This window comes from Heterodontus francisci, chromosome 2 (assembly GCF_036365525.1).
Source record: "Heterodontus francisci isolate sHetFra1 chromosome 2, sHetFra1.hap1, whole genome shotgun sequence".
NCBI lineage: Eukaryota > Metazoa > Chordata > Chondrichthyes > Heterodontiformes > Heterodontidae > Heterodontus > Heterodontus francisci.
Window position 1 is genome coordinate 107983604 of NC_090372.1, and position 22557 is coordinate 108006160.

The 22557-nt window shown below is 45.4% G+C and overlaps 1 protein-coding gene across 1 annotated transcript in view; it reads left to right on the top strand.

Moving 5' to 3' along the window:
• Positions 1-22557, top strand: part of vwde (von Willebrand factor D and EGF domains) — a 306182-nt gene that overhangs the window by 52236 nt on the left and 231389 nt on the right. Inside the window, exons 11-12 of the mRNA XM_068052969.1 lie at positions 14502-14646; positions 21654-21877. Of these exons, the coding sequence (XP_067909070.1) occupies positions 14502-14646; positions 21654-21877 (369 nt within the window). The remainder of the gene's footprint in view (positions 1-14501; positions 14647-21653; positions 21878-22557) is intronic.

Below are 22557 nucleotides of genomic sequence, written 5' to 3' on the forward strand. Positions count from 1 at the left end.
ATTTCTTCATTTCCTTTCTGCCAGAATTTTTTTTATGCAACATATGTTAGCTCACACCAGCTATGATTAAAGATCCCTTAACAGCTCTGTTCAGAAACTGGGCAATCAATGTGCAAAAATATTGATACATAGCTTTTAATTCTATCGAACCAAAGTGATGCTGAACATGAAAGAAAAGTGGGGCTAGGTTTATTTCCATTTTTATGCACTATGTTTCAATTCCATAATTTCAACAGTTTCACTCATATGCTTTGAAATTAAAGTGGAAAAACCTTTCTCCAAAAATCTTGCAATAATATAGTACAATCGCAAGATCAGTGACTCAGACCTGTATACCAAACACGTTTGTAGAAAGTCTGAACTACCAGTGTAATTTTGTTTCTGGTGACCCTCTTGGCCATCTCATGGAACTGGTAGAATTCAATCTTGTTCAGACCTTTGAGGTGCAAAATTCAATTGCACACAAAAATGGGCGCAGAGATCATGATGCACGATTAACGCGCACCCATTCCTTCCATTGCAGGCCGCATGCAAACTTCGTACTGCCAGCTGATTAATGTGATAGCTTTTGAGTGGCTGTATGCCTTAGCAGGGGACCGAAGTTTGTGCAAAATTAGTACCATTTGAAGCTAGCCAGCAGTTACATGAAGCCATCCGGCTCCTCTTGAAGGGGAGGTGCACTTTGGCTGGAGCAGGTGCTGGAAGTGGCTGGGGCAGACTTTCTGAACAGGAAGAACATGACTAATGACACAACAATATAGAGAGCATGCTCCAAGAATCTCTTGACACCTCACTGGAGCCCTTGGTACAAGAGGTGGACAGAAGGAGAGATGCCCTCTATCCAAAGAAGGCCAGGCGGCCATCCAGACAAAGTCTGAGAGGACAGTGGGAGCAGATAGCTGTCAAGATCAATGCCAGGAATTAAGCCCCGAGGACCTGCATAAGTGATTGGACAAAAAATTGGCAGATGGAGTATAATATGGGAAAATATGAACTTGTCCACTTTGGCAGGAAGAATAGAAAAGCAGTATATTATTTGAATGGAGAGAGACTGCAGAACTCTATGGTACAGAGGGATCTGGGTGTCCTGGTATATGAATCACAAAAAGTTAGTATGCAGGTACAGCAAGTGATTAGGAAGGCAAATGGAATGTTGGTGTTTCGTGCAAGGGGAATCGAGTATAAAAGTAGGGAAGTTTTACGACAGCTGTACAGGGCCTGAGTTAGACTGCATCTGGAGTACTGTTTTGGTCTCCTTACTTAAGAATAGATATAATTGCATTAGGAGCAGTTCAGAGAAGATTCACTCCACTGATTCCTGGGATGAAGGGGTTATCTTATGAGGAAAGGTTGAGCAGTTTGGGCAAGTTTAGAAGAATGAGATGTGATCTTATTGAAACATATAAGACCCTGAGGGGACTTAACAAGGTAGGTTCCGAGAAGATGCTTCCCCTTGTGGGGAAGTCTAGAACTAGGGGACACAGCTTAAAAATTAGGGGTCTCCCATTAAAGACTGAGATGAGGAGAAATGTTTTCTCTCAGAGAGGCATTGGTCTGTGGAATTCTCTTCCCGAGAGAGCAGTGATGCTGGGTCATTGAATATATTCAAGGCTGAGTTAGATAGACCTTTGATCGACAAGGGAGTGAAGGGTTATTGGGGGGAAGACAGAAATGGCGGAGCAGGCTCGAGGGGTTGAATGGTCTACTCCTGCTCCTAATTCTTGTGTTCTTGTGTTATGTAGTACCACAAGACATTTAATGACCTTACATGAGTGATCAACATCAGTTAATTCATCTTCAAATGCCTGATCCTTACAACTACACCACTAGCTTCACATGCTGCTCAATTTACCATACCCCCAGCACTCAGCTACCAGCAATCTCAATCAATCACAACTCAGAAGAGGGTAGGCGGTGGCGTAGTGGTATTATCACTGGACTAGTAACCCAGAGACCCAGGGTATTTCTCTGGGGACATGGGTTCGGATCCCACCACAGCAGAAGGTGGAATTTGAATTTAATTAATAAATCTGGAATTAAAAGCTTGTCTAATGATGGCCCTGAAACCATTGTCGATTGTTGTAAAAACCCATCTGGAAGGAAATCTGCTGTCCTTACTTGGTCTGGCCTACATGTGACTCCAGACCCACAGCAATGTGGTTGACTCTTACATGTCCTGTGAAATGGCCTAGCAAGCCACTCAGTTGTACCAAACCGCTACGAAGTCAACACAAAGGAATGAAACTGGACAGACCACCCGGCATTGACCGAGGCACCGGAAACGACAACGGCAAACCCAGCCCTGTCGACCCTGCAAAGTCCTCCTTACTAACATCTGGGGGCTTGTGCCAATGTTGGGAGAGCTGTCCCACAGACTAGTCAAGCAACATCCTGACATAGTTATACTCACGGAATCATACCGAGAGACAGTGTCCCAGACACTGCCATCACCATCCCCGGGTATGTCCCGACCCACCAGAGGTGGCGGGACAGTGGGATACAGTAGGGAGGGAGTTGCCCTGGGAGTCCTCAACATCGAATCCAGACCCCATGAAGTCTCATGGCATCAGGTCAAACATGGGCAAGGTAACCTCCTACTGATTACCACCTACCGCCCTCCCTCAGCTGATGACTCAGTACTCCTCCATGTTGAACACCACTTGGAGGATGCACTGAGGGTGGCAAGGGCACAAAATGTACTCTGGGTGGGGGACCCAGCATCACAGATGCCAGACTTCAGCCAATTCGATTCACTCCGCGTGATATCAAGAAACGTCTGCAGGCACTGGATACTGCAAAAGCTATGGGCCCTGACAATATTCCGGCAATAGTACTGAAGACCTGTTCCAGTACAGCTACAACACTGGCATCTACCCTGCAATGTGGAAAATTGCCCAGGTATGTCCTCTACACAAAAAGCAGGACAAGTCCAACCAGGCCAATTACCGCCCCATCAGCCTACTCTCAATCATCAGTAAAGTGATGGAAGGTGTCATCAACAGTGCCATCAAGCGGCACTTGCTTAGCAATAATCAGCTCAGTGACACTCAGTTTGGGTACCGCCAGGGCCACTTAGCTCCTGACCTCATTACAGCCTTGGTTCAACCATGGACAAAAGAGCTGAACTCAAGAGGTGAGGTGAGAGTGACTGCCCTTGACATCAATGCAGCATTTGACCGAGTATGGCATCAAGGAGCCCTAGCAAAACTGAGGTCAATGGGAATCAGGGGGAAAACCCTCCGCTGGCTGGTGTCATACCTAGCGCAAAGGAAGATGGTCGTGGTTGTTGGAGCTCAATCATCTGATCTCCAGGACATCGCTGCAGGAGTTCCTCTGGGTAGTGTCCTGGGCCCAACCATCTTCAGCTGCTTCATCAATGACCTTCCTTCAATCATAAGGTCAGAAGTGGGGATGTTCGCTGATGATTGCACAATGTTCACCATTTGTGACTCCTCAGATACTGAAGCAGTCCGTGTAGAAATGCAGCAAGACCTGGACAATATCCAGGCTTGGGCTGATAAGTGGCAAGTAGCATTCGCGCCACACAAATGCCAGGCAATGACCAACTCCAACAAGAGAGAATCTATCCATCTCCCCTTGACATTCAACAACATTACCATCACTGAATCCCCCACTATCAACCTCCTAGGGGCTACCATTGACCAGAAACTGAACTGGAGTAGCCATATAAATACCGTGGCTATAAGAGCAGGTCAGAGGCTAGGAATCCTGAGGCGAGTAACTCACCTCCTGACTCCCCACAGCTCTGTCCACCATCTACAAGGCACAAGTCAGGAGTGTGATGGAATACTCTCCACTTGCCTGGATGGGTGCAGCTCCGACAACACTCAAGAAGCTCGACACCATCCAGGACAAAGCAGCCTGCTTGATTGGCACACCATCCACAAACAATCACTCCCTCCACCACCGACGCACAGTGGCAGCAGTGTGTACCATCTACAAGATGCACTGCAGCAATGCACTAAGGCTCCTCAGACAGCACCTTCCAAACCCGCGACCTAAGCAACTAGAAGGACAAGGTCAGCAAATACATGGGAACACCACCACCTGCAAGTTCCCCTCCAAGTCACACACCATCCTGACTTGGAACTATATTGCCGTTCCTTCACTGTCGCTGGGTCAAATTCCTGGAACTCCCTTCCTAACAGCACTGTGGGTATACCTACCCCAAATGGACTGCAGCGGTTCAAGAAGGCAGCTCACCACCACCTTCTCAAGGGCAATTAGGGATGGGCAATAAATGCTGGCCTGGCCAACGTCGCCCACATCCCATGAATGAATAAAAGAAAAACTGTCATTCATAGTTTTACCTCACACCCTTAGCACTGCTGCAAGCCTCACACCCAAATCTCCCAGCTTGCACACACCACTAGCTATTCATCCATGACAGCCACATCACCAAAACACTTTGCACCACACTCACTGACACACTCCCTACTCTCTTGCAGACAAGGTGCCACATAACCGGAGGCAGCAGCACCTAAGAACTGGGGACAGGAATGGCTACATTTCCTTATCCTCATGGAGGAAATGGTGCTCACCATCATTGGAGGAGCAATCGCCGAGGCCGTGGCCTGCGGTTGGTTTGAAACTGTGGAAGATGATGGTATCGTCCTATGTTATCCTCCTTCTCACATCCCACTGTTGCCTCATCCCAAAATATCTTTTGATTACAGGCTGCGGATGGTACAAACATGCAGCTTTCGCTTTCTCACCCTCTACTCACCACAACCCTACTCTTGTGCCTTTCTCCTTTCAGTTACCCAAGAACTGCAATTTGGCCAGGCAGTGGTGGAACAGCAAGAGGTGGAAGAGCAGGAAGAAATTGATGAAGAAGCAACACCATCACTCGTTCTCATACTCACAATTAGCCATCAGCTCAGATGAGTACTTTAGAGGATAGCTTAGAGGCAAGATCTACATGTGATAAGACGCAGGGCATGTATGGCCTGCAGCCAGGCCAGGAGACAAGATTAGCCCAGATGCCAGATGGTGACATCACATGAGTTCTGTTGGAGAGGACTCAGATGAGGGCTTCGATGAGAGGGCCTACAGAAAAAGGCTGATGGGTATGCATAAAGAAATGCTTGATGGATTGGAAGGCCTGCCAGAAAGCCTGCTGTCACTGTCGAGGAGCATGCACCAACTTGGCACAGGGTTTTGCTTAGATCTTGAGGGCCATCGTTTCCAGAGTGGAAGTTGTAGTCAGCGCCATGAGAAAATTTGAAGACCCAACCATGATGCAGCATCTGATGTCTCAGGTTACGTTCCAGCACAAGCAGAAGCCATCCATGTCTGGGTGCTGCAATGGAAGCTCATATTGAATTCATGCAAGCTTATCTTGCTTCCACGCAACCTCAGACTACTCTCATTAATGTTAATCTGTTTATTGTGTATCATTTGTTTGATTATATGCACGTGGAGGGTGTTAATTGGGGTCTTACTTGAGCACTTATAAGCAGATACTGACTGAGATGGGTGGAGGGTTTTGAGCGAGGAGCTATATGTTTGTAATCCTTTTTCTCTGTACAATAAATGTGATACTGAATAAAGATAGGCTCCAGCATTATCCTTCCATAACAAGCTTTCTGGAGTTTAACAATTAATACTCTGCTTTCTGCCATGCAAGCTCAGACTGCTGCCACCATAGCTATGGATACCAGAGTACAAAGAGGCTTGTAGGGCATCACAGCTGTTCAGAAATCTGTTTTTCAATGTATTGCTCGGATTGCTGAGGTACCACCCCATGGGAGTGCCAGTGGTTCTGTAGAGTACAAACCTGCTGTCGCCTCTCAGGTTGACAGTGTTCATTCTCCCACCCCTGCCACTCTGCAAAATGTCCTTGTGGTTGCTTGTCAACTGATGCTGCCCATGCTGAGGTGCTGCAGTCCGAACCTGGGCCTTCTAGGACAAGAGCTGCTTGAGATCATCCTGTAAGGCCATCTGGAGTCTCCCTCACCGAAACTGAGCACCCTTCCACCAGCCATGCTGCAGCCACGAGAGTAGCACTGCATAGGAGCACTAGGACATAAAAGGCACACGGAAGACAGGCAGTAAGGGCATACACAAGGGTGATTAGTTGACTTTTGTATAGAATATTGGATCATTCAATTTATACAGTTGGTTTGGAATGTTTGTTTTGTGGTGTCTTTTATCTCAGCATTGTGGCCAAGAGGAAGCTGTGACGGTGACTAACGGAGGAAAGGTAAAATGTGGGGCTGTTGGTGAATGGGGAATTGGTGTTGTGTTTACTGGTAACACAGTTGGATGAGTTGATCATGGACAGCCTGGCCAGAAAGAGGATGCGTTGGTTGCTTCCTCCCTCCTCCTGCTCCTGAGCTGCTCCCTGTATACCTAGTGCCAAGGGTTGTACCCTTGACCACGACAAAGCTTGACACGCACTCTGGCAAATACAGCGGGGCTCCTGGAGAATGGTCCAGGCAGAGGAAGCATTGTTTAAGGGCCTCAGTAGTCTGCTTGATCACACTTCGTATACCGGCATAGTTCTCTTCATATGCACGTTGCCCACGTATGCATGGGTTGCACACCAGAATCATGAGCCATGTGGTCAATGGGTAGCCCTTGTCACCCAGTAGCCACCCTCTGATTTGTAATGGTGACTCAAATGCAGATGGCACAGTGGACTGCTGCTGAATGAAGGCATCACGACTGCTCCCAGGATACCGGGCACTGACCCACATAATGCACTGAGTATGGTCGCACCCCAGCTGGACAGTGAAGTGATGGAATCCTTTCCAGTTGCAATACATCTTAGAATTTGCATATGGCACCCGCAAAGCGATGTGCATGCAGTCAGTGGCACTCTCCTCCATAGGGAAGTCTGTAATCCTGGCGAATCTGTGTGCTCGCTCTGCCTGCTTCTCTCTAGCAAGAGAGAATAAAATTGAATTATCCCTCTTTGTACACAGAGCCTCAGTGACCTTATACAACAATGGTTGGCAAACTGAGATGTTGCAAATATTGCCTGGAAGGAGCCCAATGCATAAATATTCATGGCCCCGGTCATCTTTATAGCCACTGAAAATACCATCCTTGTCCTGCCTTGAAACTGCAGATCTGGCTGCAACAGGTGGCAGATTTCAGTGAGCACCTCCTTGGTGAAGCAGCGGTGTCTAACTGGTTGAGATAATAGAATTGTCTCACTGAGGGCCTCCTGCTGAGAGCCCTTCTCCCCTTCTCCTCTTCTCTCTTTGAGCAGCTTGTCTTACTCTGTGCCACCTCTGCTCATTGCCCCTGTCATGCTGCTGGCCAAGGGTGATACAAACTACAGCACCCACGTCTGGGAACAAGTGGACTGAGTAGAGCCCTTGAAGTCAGAACTAAGGTCTTCAACACATGCACATCACAACCAAATTTTGTGGCTACTCTTTCCTTTCAGGAAAGACTAAGCCTCAGGCTAATGAATTTTCTCTACAGTTAGTGGAGGCGTTGTGACACCAGCTTTACATATTCCACAGCTGGATTAAATAAGTTTTCATCAGTCTTCTCTATTAAGTGCCAATTTAGGTGTTTGAGAAGTGAGAAGATAACATTATTGAAAGTGAAACATGATTGGCCACTTTTTTTTGTTAATGATAAAGGATTTGAATGCACAGAATGTCAGAAGCAAATTTAGGTCAGTTTAGCTTCATAAAATAAGACAATTGTTTTTATATTCACAAATAGAGTAAAGTTTGTCTCTTCATTCATCTATCTTGGAAAAAATATTTCACGCTTAGGTGTATAGCATAAGTTAAAGACAAGCATTAATAATTATGCACACTATTAGTTAACAATTAGAAGTGCTATAGTAATCTCACAATAAAGGCATCCATGCTGAACAGAATGCTATTTAATCCAATCAATTCAAATGAAACAAAACAAAACATTTTTTTTAAATATAAAAACAAGAAATGCTGGAACCACTCAGCAGGTCTGGCAGCATCTCTGCTTCTCTTTCCACAGATGCTGCCAGACCTGCTGAGTGGTTCCAGCATTTCTTGTTTTTATTTCAGATTTCCAGCATCTGCAGTATTTTGCTTTTATAAAACATTTTTTTTAACCTTTTTTCATGCCACTCATGTCAAGATAAAAGGCCATGCACGTAGTCTGCTCTTGGCCTATTATAGGATCATAGGAAATAAGAGCAGGAGTAGGCCATTCGGCCCATTAAGCCTGCTCCGCCATTCAAACAAATCATGGCTGATCATCTACCTCTACGCCATTTTTCCCTACTATCCCCATATGCCTTGATGTCGTCAGTATTCAGAAATCTATCGATTTTAGCTCTCTGGGGTAGAGAATTCCACAGATTCACCATCCTCTGAGTAAAGAAATTCCTCCTCATCTCAGTCTTAAATGGCCTGCCCCTTATTCTCAGAATATGTCCCCTTGTTTTAGACTCATGGGCCAGAAGAAACATCCCCTCCACATCTACCTTGTCATGCCCTGTAAGACTTTTGTAAGTTTCAACGAGATCATAAGAACATAAAATAAGAACATAAGAACTAGGAGCAGGAGTAGGCAATTCAGCCCCTCGAGCCTGCTCCGCCATTCAGTACGATCCTGGCTGATCTCATCTTGGCCTCAACTCCACTTTCCTGCCCATTCTCCATAACCCTGCAACCCATTACTAATTAAATTTACTCAATGTCCCGGCATCCACCGCACTGTGGGGTAGTGAATTCCACAGACTTACGAGCCTTTGAGAGAAGTCATTTCTCTTGATCTTTGTTTTAAATCTGCTATGCCTTATCCTAAAACTGTGACCTCTTGTTCTAGATTGCCCCACCAGAGGAAACATCCTCTCTACGACTACTTTGTCAATCCTCTCAATCATCTTATATACCTCAATTAGATCTCCTCTCATTCTTCTAAACTCCAGAGAGTAAAGGCCTAAACTGCTCAATCTCTCTTCATAAGACAAACCCCTCCTCGCTGGAATCAATCTAGTGAACCTCCTCTGAACTGCGTCCAGTGCAATTACATCCCTCCTCAAGTAAGGGGACCAAACCTGTATGCAGTACTCCAGGTGCGGTTTCACTAATGCCTTGCATAGTTGCAGCAACACTTCCCTACTTTTATATTCTGTTCCTTTAGCAATAAATGCCAAAATTCCATTTGCCTTCCTTATTACCTGCTGCACCTGCATACTAGTTTTCTGCGATTCTTGCACGAGGACACCCAGATCCCTCCGCACCGAAGCACTCTGAAGTCTCTCTCCATTTAGATAATAATTTGCCTTTCTATTCTTCCGACCAAAATAGATAACCTCACACTTATCCACGTTAAACTCCATCTGCCAAATTTTGGCCCATTCACCTAACCTATCCATATCCATTTGTAAATGTTGTATTTCTTTATTGCAACTTACTGTCCCACCTATTTTAGTGTCATCTGCAAATTTGGCTATAGTACCTTCTATCCCTGCATCCAAGTCATTGATATAGATTGTAAATAGTTGGGGCCCAAGGGCCAAATGCTGTGGCACCCACTAGTTACATCTTGCCAACCAGAAAAGGACCCATTTATTCTAACTCTCTGTTTTCTGTTGGTTAGCCAATCCTCTATCCAAGCTAATAAATTGCCCCTAACCCCATGCGATCCTACCTTATGTATTAACCTTTTGTGCGGCACCTTATCAAATGCCTTCTGGAAGTCCAGATACACTACATCTACAGGATCCCCATTATCCACTTTACTTGTTACATCTTCGAAGATCTCTAGCAAATTAGTCAAACACAATTTACCCTTCATAAAACCATGCTGACTCTGATAGATTGTTTTTTGACTTTCTAAATGTCCTGTTATTACTTTCTTAATAATGGATTCTAACAATTTCCCAATGACAGATGTTAAACTAACTGGTCTATAGTTTCTTACTTTCTGCCTCCCCTTTTTGAATATGGGCATTATATTAGCATTTTTCCAATCCACTGGAACCTTTCCTGCATCCAGGGAATTTTGGAATATTACAACCTCTCATCACCTCTCATTCTTTGAAACTCTAGAGAATACAGGCCCAGTTTCTGCAATCTCTCCTCATAAGACAATCCCTCCATCCCAAAGATTAGTCTGATGAACCTCTGTTGCACTCCCTCTATGGCAAGCATATCCTTCCTTCGATGGCGGCACAGTGGCGCAGTGGTTAGCACTGCAGCCTCACAGCTCCAGGGACCCGGGTTCGATTCTGGGCACTGCCTGTGTGGAGTTTGCAAGTTCTCCCTGTGTCTGCGTGGGTTTTCTCCGGGTGCTCCGGTTTCCTCCCACAAGCCAAAAGACTTGCAGGTTGGTAGGTAAATTGGCCATTATAAATTGTCACTAGTGTAGGTAGGTGGTAGGGAAATATAGGGACAGATGGGGATGTTTGGTAGGAATGTAGGATTAGTATAAATGGGTGGTTGATGGTCGGCACAGACTCGGTGGGCCGAAGGGCCTGTTTCAGTGCTGTATCTCTAATCTAATCTAATCTAAAACTGTATACAATACTCCAGGTGTGGTCTTACCAAGGCTTTATACAGTTGAAGGAATACATCTGGCTGTTGAGTCCAGAACCAGGGAACACAATCTAAGAATAAGGTGCAGGCCATTTAAGATGTAGATGAGGAGGAATTTCTTTACTGAGAGGTTGGTGAATCTTTGGAATTCTCTATCCCCAGAGGACTGTGGAAGCTTGATCATTGAGCATGTTTAAGACAGCGATTGCTAGATTTCTGGATGCTAATGACATCGAGGGATACAGGGATAGTCTGGAAAAATGGCATAGAGGTAGATGATCAGCCGTGATCTGTTTGAATAGTGGAGCAAACTCGACGGGCGAAATGGCCTATTCCTGCTCCTATTTCCTATGATCCTATGATCTTTACTCCTGTACTCAAATCCCCTTGCAGTGAAGGCCAACATACCATTTGCCTTCTTAATTGCTTGCTGCACCTGCATACTAGCTTTTAGTGACTCATAAACAAGGACACCCAGGTCTCTTTGGACATCAATACTTCCCAACCACTCACCATTTAAGAAATACTCTTTCTGTTTTTTCTACAAAATGGATCACTTCACACTTATTCATATTATATTCCATCTACCATGTCCTTGCCCATTCACATATCCTGTCCAAATCCCCTTGAAGCCTCCTTGCATCCTCCTCACAACTTACATTTCCTCCTAGTTTTGTGTCATCCACAAATTTGATAATATTACATTTGGTCCCCATATCCAAATATTTATATAGATTGTAAACAGCTGTGGCCCAAGCACTGATTCTTGCAGTACCCCACCAGTAACAACCTGCCATCTTGAGAATGACCCATTTATTCCTACTCTCTGTTTTCTGTCTGTTAACCAATTCTCAATCCGTACCAGTATATTACCCCCAATCCCATGTGCTCTAATTTTGTTTTGTAACCTGTGTGGGACCTTATCAAAAGCTTTCTGAAAATCCAAATACACCACATCCACTGATTCTCTTTTATCTATGCTCAGAATCACAGAATTGTTACTGCGCAGAAGGAGGCCATTCGGCCCATCATGTCCACACCGGCTCTTTGAAAAAGCAATTCACTTGTGCCGTTCCCCCACCTTCTCCCTGTAACCCTGCACATTCTTCCTTTTCCTATAACAGCCTGCTGAATGCTTCAATTGAAACTGCCTCCACCACGCTCTCAGGCAGTGTATTCCAGACCTTAACCACTCGCTGCATGAAAAAGTTTTTCATTTTGTCGCTTTTGCTTCTCTTACCCATTACTTTAAATCCGTGTCCTCTCATTCTCGATCCTCTCACGAGTGGAAACAGTTTCTCCCTTTCTACTCTGCCCAGACCCCTCATGATTTTGAATACCTCCATCAAATCACCTCTCGGCCTTCTCTTTTCCAAGGAAAACAGTTCTAACTTCTCCAATCTATCTTCATAACTGAAGTTCATCATCCCTGAAACCATTCTCGTGAATTTTTTCTGCACTCTCTGCAATGCCTTCTCATCTTTCCTGAAGTGCATCACCCAGAACTGGATGCAGTACTGCAGCTGAGGCTGAACTAGTGGCTTAAATAAGTTCAACATAACTTTCTTGCTGTTGTACTCTATGCCCCTACTAATAAAGCCGAAGATACTTTTTACTTTATTAACCGCTCTCAACCTATCCTGCCACCATCAATGACTTATGCACATATTCACTCAGGTCCCTCTACTCCAGCACCCCCTTTAGAATTGTATCCTTTATTTTGTATTGTCTCTCCACGTTCTTCCTAACAAAATGAATCACTTCACATTTCTCTGCATTGAACTTCATCTGTCATCTATCCCGCCATTCCACCAACTTGTTCAACAAGTCTAAGACTCAATATAAACAATCTTAAAAATGCTTACAAGTAACATCCTCAAAAAACTCCAACAGGTTTGTTAAACGTGATTTCCCTTTCACAAATCCATCCAAATATCATTATTTTCCGTGTCCAGTTATCTCATCCTTTTTAATAGATTCTAATGTTTTCCCTACTGCTGACGTCAAACTAACAGGTCTGTAGTTCTCCGTTTTCTCTCTCGCTCCCTTCTTAAATAGTGGGGTTACATTTGCTACTTTCCAGTCTGTAGGAACCCTTCCAGAATCTATAGAATTTTGAAAGATAACCATCTACTATCTCTATAGCCATCTTCAATACTCTGGGATGTAGCTCATCTGGTTCAGGGGATTTATCAACTTTCAATCCAAATAATTTTTTGAGTACTACCTCTTTATTGATACTAATTACTTTCGATTCCTCATTTTTACAAGTCCCTTGGTTCTGTAGTATTTCTGCGAGATTTTTTCTGTCTTCCTCTTTGAAGACAGACACAAAGTAATTGTTTAGTCTCTCTGCCATTTCCTTATTCTCCACCACAAACTCTCCTGACTCTAACTGCAATGGACCCACATTCATCCTAGCTAATCGTTTCCTTTTCACATACCTAAGGAAGATTTTACAGTCCACCTTTATATTTCTAGCTAGCTTACATTCATAATCTCTTTTTCTTTATGAGTTTCTTGGTCCTCCTTTCTTGGATTCTAAATTGCTCCCAGTACTTGGGCTTGCCACTTTTTCTGGCGACCTTATAAGCCACTTCCTTTGACCTAGTGCAATCCTAACTTCTTTTGATAGCCACGGTTGATTCACCTTTACTGTTGGTCTTTTGTGTCTTGGGTTTTTGCCAGTACCCCTCTGTCCAGTTATGGTTAGCACATGAAAGTGGCCTAAAATGACCCTTCATTTGATTTTTCCATCCTTCCTTAGAACGAAGCCTACAAAGCCGACAGCCATAAAGTACAGGGGTGTCCAACCTTTTTGTGTGAAGGGCCACATTACAATTCTTGTTCTACATGGACGGCTGGTGAGCAAATTTCGGAATGATAAAGGCATTAGAAATGGGACATACTGGGTAAAAAGAATTATTAACCTTTTTTCCAGCAATTCCTCCCTTCACCCACCATGCTCCGGGAGCGGAAGCAGACTATCGCTTGGCGTGACCCCACACTCTGAATCACGCATCACCTCCCTCCGCCAGCACCGCCACCATTTCTGCATACTCACACACCCCCTCCCGATTGTCTCTGCGTGCTCATACCCTCCCCCCTCCCCCCGTCACTGCCACTTGTTGCAGGAAGCGAAGACTAGTGACTGCTCAGGTACAAGCTGCACTGCACCATTTGTCAGTTCACTTATTGCTAACAGCGGGGGGACACAAATGGAACAAAATCATTTTCACCCTTTCTGTTCGCAAGTTATGAAGGATTGACAGGCCGGATTCTAGCCCACGGATCATATGTTGGACAACCCTGATGTAGTACCATCCAGTAAAGTCATTGCTGAATCAACTCAAGAGTGTGTGGGAATATGGATGCATTCTATAAACTGAAGTTAGTGCTATAACATCCTGTACCTCAATGCTGCCCAAGCAAATCCCATTTGTGTTCATTCATCACAACTCTAGCATATCCACAAACGAAACACTACAAAAAAAAACCACTGTAAAATGTGATCAATTGCATCTTCACACAGATCTTTATGACTTGAAAAGCCAGGAATTCAAGCAACCTTTTGTTGAAAGGCCAATTACCATAAAATTTTAAGGTGTGGCTTTTACACTAATGCAACATGGACATTTTTTATGGCACATATGTTAATTCAATAAATATTTTGATGCTATTGAAGAACTGTATCTTAAAGGCACTACTCCTCGCCTCAATTCCTCCAACATTGTTCTTTTAATTGGAGTATTTGGTAAGTTATTGTGTGGCTGTAAATATCTGCTTTAAATGAACATTTACATAACAAGCCTAATAGTTGGCATGCAATGTATTTGTAGAACTCTCAGTGTGCACATTAAGTTTTAATTTCAACAGAAGAGACCTGCTTGAAAAATCTGGTTACACAAAAATGTTTTTCAGTCTTGTATTCAGTGTGCAATTGCTCTAGTCTGTCTTTAATATAAAAGTTGTATGATCTGACAGATTCACCCAGAGGCTTTGACTATAGCAGAGGATGGAAAGCAACATAGACTGGTGATTGAGAGTACAGTACCTATCCCTTGCTCTGAGTTCAGCCAGACTGAGGATGAATGTAAACTTACAATTATGCTTAACACAGCAAATAAAGGTAAGTAACTTTAATTGATTCTATTTCCCACATTCAGTATTTGCATAAAATCAGTGCGAGACCTACAAATTTCATGTTGTGACCTACTACCCCCAAATTGTGCCAGACACTGTGTTCACTTGGGTTATTTGTAATCATCCAGTGCTCCTGCCCAAAAGGTGCAAGTACCAAATGCATATATGTAAATTATGGTCCTATGCCTGGTTAAAGATTCCTTCTGTCAAATTGAATTTTGGAGTGCTATGTTCAGTAATTCTAAAACTTGCCCACAAAGGAAGGAGGCTGCACCAGTGTTACTTCAGAAGATCCTCAGCTGCATTCAGCTAAGTCTTTAGTTAGACATTTTAGACTGCTAGGGGGCTTTTAGACTTATTTCTGGCTGCAGTGGCTGCTCCAACTCAGTTCAAAAATTGGAGCTGCAGGACAATATGTACCCAGAGTCTGTGCACAAACTTCCTCTGGTAATATAGGTGTGCTGCTCAGTATGCCATTGGGGCTGGAGCAGGAGGAGGAGGAAGAGTAGAAAATCAGAGTGCAGAGACCTGCAACTGCTGTGAGAATACAACATAGCGGAGGAGGCACTGAATGCCTTACACCATGTGTGTGTACAAGAACAGAACATCCTACCCTCAGTTACCTGAGAAGACGTGTGTCTCAAAGCTCTGCTTTACCAGGGAGACTGTGACAGAACTATGTCACCTGTTGCAGCACCAACTACAGCTCATGAATGCATCATCGCACATTTCATTATTTGTAGCTCTGAAGGTGACTATGGCCCTGAATTTCAATGCCTCTTGGTCATTAAAGGCTTCAACAAGTGACATTAACAATGTCAATAAAGTTGCACTGCCTTCTGTGTTACGCGGTGTCAGATGCATGTTTCACTAAGGCTAATTCACTAAGCAGTAAGACGGAACTCTCGGCTTCGTCAGGATCACATGCTTCCCTCAGGTGCAGGAAATAATTGACTGCACCCACATACCTTACAGTCATATCAAGAACCCAGAGTACACATAAAGAGGAAGGGCTTCCAAGCAGTGAACATTCAACTGGTTTGTTACAACAGGCAAAGTATCATGCAGGTCTGTGCATTGGCAGTTGTCATGTTATCTTTATCCCACATCAGTTCTCAATTCTCCCTCTCTTCCACAAGTGTCAGGTGGGCTGCTTGGGGACAAGGGATATCCCTTGAGCACGTGGCTCATGACATCTATCAGAAACCTGCCTACAGAGAGAGAGTAATTTCACAATCAGAGATAAGCTTCGAATACAGCATCTAGAAACAGAGGGCAGGATTTTGGTCTGCCTTTGGAGACGGGAACAGAGGTAGAGGGCAAACAAAATGGCAGCACGCATCGTTCACGACATTGCCCGGGCCCCCTGCTATTTCGTCCGGGTGGGGAAGACTGAAGACAGCCTTCCCACCCCAGGCCAGTTGAGGCCCTTAAGTGGCCAGTCAATGGAACTTAAGGGCCTCTTCCTGCCTCCACCTCAGTGTTGCTGAAGGCAAAGGGGCCTGCAGAGAGATACCACCAGGTAAAGCCTGGCATTCTCCTAGCAGGGTCCTTTAGGGGCAATCCAGGGCTCCCAGAGGGGCCGCTGCACCCCGGGAAGATCCCCTCCCCCCAACCCCATCGCAGGGACCTGCCTGAATGGTCCTGGCGACCCCGGACCCACTTAGCTCTCCTGGGGTCTCGTTCAGACTTTGGTACGACTACTCAGGGCCTCCTCATTGGCTGGCACATCTGGAGGCGGGAGCTCGCCCCATAAAGGGACGACATCCCCAATGGTGAGCAGTTAATTGGCTGCTTTCCGTGTGATAGTAACGGGGATCCGATGAAGTGCCGAGGCAGGGTCTCCCCCACCTTCTGCCCCGCCGCTAGGACCCCTGTTACCGGAATACAATCTGCCCCAGAGAGTCTACTATATGGATAGGCCTGCAGATGTGCTGCAGTAAAGCTCTGAGACAGTCTCCAGATTTATTGGCATTTTCTGCATGTTCCATAATTTTTTACTCTGAAGTGGCAACCTTTAGAGCCACCAGAGGCAGAAGAGATGGAGGCAGAGGAGCATGAAGAGCAGCAGGATGCTGATTTTGAAGAGCAAGGGTCACCAATCCTGCCAGCTGCCGGAGTTTTACAGCAGCAAATCATGGAGGAATGTTTGATTCATCCCTAAACATAACCCTGTCCTCCCTGCATCTGCATTGCCTCCTTTTTTTAATTCTTTCATGGGATGCGAGCGTCGCTGGCAAAGTCAGCATTTGTTGCTCATCCCTAATTGCCCTTGAGAAAGTGATGGGGGTGAGCCACCTTCTTGAACTGCTGCAATTCATCTGGTATAGATACACCCTCAGTGCTATAAGAAAGGGTGTTCCATGTTTTTGACCCAGCGATAGCAGTGAGGGATCAGCAATATAGTTCCAAGCAAGGATGGTGTGTGACCTGGAGGGGAACTTGCAGGTGGTGGTGTTCTCATGTATCTGCTGCTCTTGTCCTTTTAGGTGGTAGAGGCTGTGGATTTGGAAGTTCTGTCGAGGCTTGTTGAATTGCTGCAGTGCATCTAGTCTGTGGTATGGCCTGTTGCCACTGTGCGCCAGTGCACCAGTGGTGGAGGGAATGAACGTTTCAGGTGGTGGATGGGGTGCCGATCAAGCGGGCTGCTTTGTCCTGGATGGTGTCGAGCTTCTTGAGAGCTGTTGGAGCTGCAAGCAAGTGGAGAGTATTCCATCGCACTCCTGACTTGTGCCTTGTAGATGGTGGACAGGCTTTGGGAGGTGAGCTAGTGGCTGCAGAATTCCCAGCCTCTGGCCTGGCTCTTGTAACCACAGTATTTATATGGCTGTCCAAGTTAAGTTTCTGGTTAATGGTGACCCCCAGGATGTTGATGGTGGGGGATTCAGCAATGGTAATGCCATTGAATGTCAAGGGGAGACAATTGGATTCTCTCTTGTTGGAGCTGGTTATTTGCCTGGCACTTGTGAAGTGCAAATATTACTTGCCACTTATCAGCCCAAGCCTGAATGTTGTTCTGGTCATGTTACATATGGACACGGACTGCATCAGTATCTGAGGAGTCGCGAATGGTATTGAACACTGTGCAATCATCAGCGAACATCCTTTCTGACCTTATGATGGAAAGAGGGTCGTTGATGAAGCAGATGAAGATGGTTGGGCCTTGAGCACGACCCTGAGGAACACCTGCAGCAATGACCTAGGGTGGAGATGATTGACCTCCAACAACTGCAACCATCTTCCTTTGTGCTGGCTATGACTCCAGCCAGTGAAGCATTTTCCCCTGATTCCTATTACCTTCAATTTTGTGAGAGCTCCTTGATACCACATTTGGTCAAATGCTGTCTTGAAGTCAAGGGCAGTCACTCTCACCTCTTGAATTCCTCTCTTTTGTCCATGTTTGGATCAAGGCTGTAATGAGGTCAGGAGCTGAGTTGTCCAGGCAGAACTCAAACTGAGCACCAGTGAGCAGGTTATTGCTATGTAACTGCTGCTTTACATACAGCACTGTCGACAAAACCTTCCATCACTTTGTCAATGATCAAGGGTAGACTGATGGGGCAGTAGTTGGCTGGTTTGGATTGTCCTGCTTTTTATGGACAGAACGTAGCTGGGCAATGTTCCACATTGTCGGGTAGCTGCTTCTGTTGCAGCTATACTGTAACAGCTTGGTTCAGGGCACAGCTAGATCCGGAGCACTGCTGCTGGGATATTGTCAGGGCCTATAGCCTTTGCCATGTTCAGTTCCTTCACCCTTTTCTTGGGGGTGATGGTGGCATAGTGGCAATGTCACTGAACTAGTAATTCAGATGTCTGGGGACATGGGTTTAAACCCCACCAAGGTAGCTGGTGGAATTTAAATTCAATTGATAAAAATATAGGCTTGTAATCCAGTCTTAGTAATGGTGCCAGGAAACTATCATTGATTGTCATAAACACCCATCTGGTTCACTAATGTCCTTTAGGGAAGGAGATCTGCTTGTCCTTGTCTGGTCTGGTCTACACGTGACTCCAGACCCACAACAATGTGGTTGACTCATAACTTCCCCCTGAAATGGCTTAGCAAGCCACTCAATTGTCAAGGGCAATTAGGGATGGGAAACAAATGCTGGCCTTGCCAGTGATGCCTGCATCCCATGAAAAAAATTTTTTTTAAATATAATGTGGAGTGAATTAGATTGGCTGAAGACTAGCATCTGTGATGAGGACCACAGAAGGAGGCCAAGATGGATAATCCACTTGGCACATCTGGTTGAAGATGGTTGCAACTGTTTCAGCTTTGTCTTTTGCACTGATATGCTGGGCTCCCCCATCATGGAGGATGGGGATGTTAGTGGATCCTCCTCCTTCGGTTAGTTATTTAATTGTCCACTATCATTCATGACTGGATATGGCAGGACTGCAGAGCTTTGATTTGATCCTTTGGTAGGGGTACTGCTTAGCTCTGTCTATTGTATGCTCCTTCTGCTGATTAGCATGCATGTAGTCCTGTTTTGTAACTTCACCAGGTTGGCACCTCATTTTTAGGTATGCCTGGTGCTGCTCCTGGCATGCGCTTCTGTACTCCACATTGAACCAGGGTTGATCCCTGGCTTGAAGGTAGTGGTAGAATGAGGGATATACTGGGCTACGTGGTTACAGATTGTGGATGAATACAATTCTGCCGCTGCTGCTGATGATGGCCCACAGCGCCTCATGGATGCCCAGTTTTGAGCTTCTAGATCTGTTCTGAATCTATCCCATTTAGCACAGTGGTGGTGCCACACAACACGTATCCTGAGTGTGAAGGTGGGACTTCATTTCCACAAGGACTTTGCGGTAGTCACTTCTACCTATGCTGCCGTGGACAGATGTATCTGGGACAGGTAGGTTGGTGAGGACAAGGTCAAGTAGGTTTTCCCTCTTGTTGGTTTCCTTGCCGCCTGCTGCAGGCCCAGCCAGTCTGGCAGATGGTTCCTTCAGAACTCAGCTAGCTCGGTAAGTAGTGGTGCTACCGAGCCACTCTTGGTGCTGGACATTGAAGTTCCCCACCCAGAATCCATTCTGTGCCCGCGCTACCTTCAGTGCAAGTGATATTCAACATGGAGGAGTACTGAGTCATCAGCTGAGGCAGGACGGTAGGTGGTTATCAGCAGGAGGTTTCCTTGCCCATGTTTGACCTGATCCCATGAGACTTCATGGGGTCTAGAGTCAATGTTGAAGACTGTCAGGACCACTCCTTCCCGACTGTATACCACTGTGTCGCCCGCCACCTCTGGTGGGTCAGTCCTGCTGGTGGGACAGGACATATCCGGGGATGTGATGGAGGAGTTTGGGGCATTGACTGTCTTGTATGACTCGGTGAGTAAAATTATGTCAGGCTATTGCCTGGCTAGTCTGTGGGATGGTTCTTCCTACTTTGCCACAAGTCCCCAGATGTTGATGATGAGCACTTTGCAGGGTCGACTGGGCAGTGTGTGCCTTTGTCATTTCCCATGGTAAGGTTGATGCTGGGTGGTCCATCCGGTTTTATCCTTATTTGACTTTTCTGTAGTAGTTTGATACAACTAAGTAGCTTGCTGGGCCATTTCAGAGGGCAGTTAAGAGTCACGTTGCTGTGGGCCTGGAGTCACATGTAGGCCAGAGCAGGTAAGGACAGCAGATTTCGTCCCCTGAAGGGATTAGTGACCAGATGGGTTTTTAACGACAATCCGGTAGTTTCACGATCATTGTTATTGAGACTAGCTTTTTATTCCAGATTTATTAATTAATTGAAATTAAATTCCCTCCAGCTGTCTTGGTGGATTTGTGTCTGGGCCACTGGAATACTAGTCCAGTAACATTACCACTATGTAACCATTTACTCTTTACCTTAGAAAGTTTGTTGCTGTATGACCAGTTTTTGTTATATAGGTCAGTTTGATTATTAACTCCTTACTCTCAATGTCCAACAATATGGTGCTCCTACAAGATGTTACTCCAGTAGAAACAACTTGGGAGCTGAAAGACTGCTGATCGTACACTAAGGGCACTTGAGATAGTCTTGATGATTGACCTAGAAGAGCTCTGGCCTTAGACGGCCTGGCTGCAGACTGTACCATACAGTAGCTGGCTGTGATCCAGCTGGCTGTCCAGCACTGTTTGAGAGGCTGGTGGGGGAACGGGCTCATTGTCATCTTGAAAGAGGATGCTTTGTGCATTTCCCATGATGCACCTCTATTTGTATGTGGTTGTGCTTCTGCAGTTCCACTGCTCTGTGCAAGAACAGTTTGCTGGAGTGATGTGGCCGTTAGTAAGTCTTGCGGTATTTTCCATTATGCCTGGCAAGCAGGAGAAGTTGAAACACAGGACCACAATGCCAGGGAGTTGTAGCTTCCATCAAAGCTGACAGAGCTGTGAATAAAGGCTGCATAACTGAGGGGCATCATGGTCTACTGCAGTGTTGGGTAGAGGTGACCACAGTGCCTAGTTGACTGCTTTAATTCCCTGCCCTTCATGATGATCCCACACAAGTTGGAACTAGTATCCTCTAAACTGTCTGAAAGGCATTCCAATGCACTGAGAAGTTGACAGTGCACAGCCATCAGTCTTCTATAGGTTGGGCCCTTGAAGTCATTATCTATGTCCTCTGCAGCAGAGGTAGGATGCAGACTCCTGCTCTGATGAGCCAGTTCCTCGGCCGCCGTATCTCCCTGCTCTTGCTCCTGTGTACTTGTGCTTGGTGCATTACCCAGTGCAGATCCCTCTAACTGACCCGTTAAACTGCCCGGGATGTCAATTTCTGCCCTCCCAGCTGCACCCTGAAGTAAACGCAGCTCTCTAATCTGGTATTTTCATTCATTAATATATGATTAAAGCTGCACTTCCCTTCTGTGGCAGCTGATGCACATTTTCACCAATGCCTTGTCACATCTCTTCCAAATATACAGATTTGTCTGCATGTTTCAATTTTAATACTAAGAATGAATGGAGTGCTACCTTCTATAATGTGATTTAAAATCTCATTCCGTCTAGGTGGACCAAGTGCAGGATATTCAGGATCAAATCTTGCCCTTTCCTCATGTTATGTGGACTTGCTCCAAGCACCTTGCAATCGAGGCATATGTTCCCGATCATCTGTTCACTATACAGCAGTGACTGACTTTGCGCAGGATGGTGACAGAGTGACTGAAGTTACATCATGGCCTATTGCCACTGAAAACTTCCTATGGAATAGCTACATTCCAGAGCCAGTTCAGGTTGTAAAACATCTGTTTGTCTATAACATAGTAAGCATGTGAAATATATAGGAATGAATTTCTGCGGGAGGGGGTTAGATGGCTTCCCACTTGATGGTTGGCCATTAACTGCTCCAGTGATCAACGAGGAGACTCCTGTGGAAATTCACACCCTATGTATAAATTACAGCACATCCTTTTGTCTTTTGTAATTATGTTCATAATTGCATTCATATGCTATAATAGATAACCCTTGAAAAAACTAATGATCTCTAAGTGAACACAAGTAAATGGCATTTTGTCTGCAAGCCAGAGGCTCTAACTTGCTATTACTTTAGTGGAGTAAGTTCATAACTAATTGATTAATTAAGTAATTAATGTTACATCAATAAGGTTAGACAGACATGGCAGGGATGGAATGTGCTATGACTGCAACGTGTCTGAATCTGGGGAATGCATTGCAGTCCCAGATTGCCATACCTGCAGTAACTGTCAGCAGCTGGAGCAATTTTGGCTCAGAGTTGCTGAGCTGGAGTCTGAGTTGCAGACATTGTGGAGCGTCAGGGAGGAGGAGAGTTACCTGGACACTTCATTCCAGGATGCAGTCACATCCCTTAGATTAAGTAGAACTATGGAGTTGATCATTGGTCAGAGACAAGAAGATGTGACTGCGAGTGAGGCAGGTATGGGAATCCAGCATG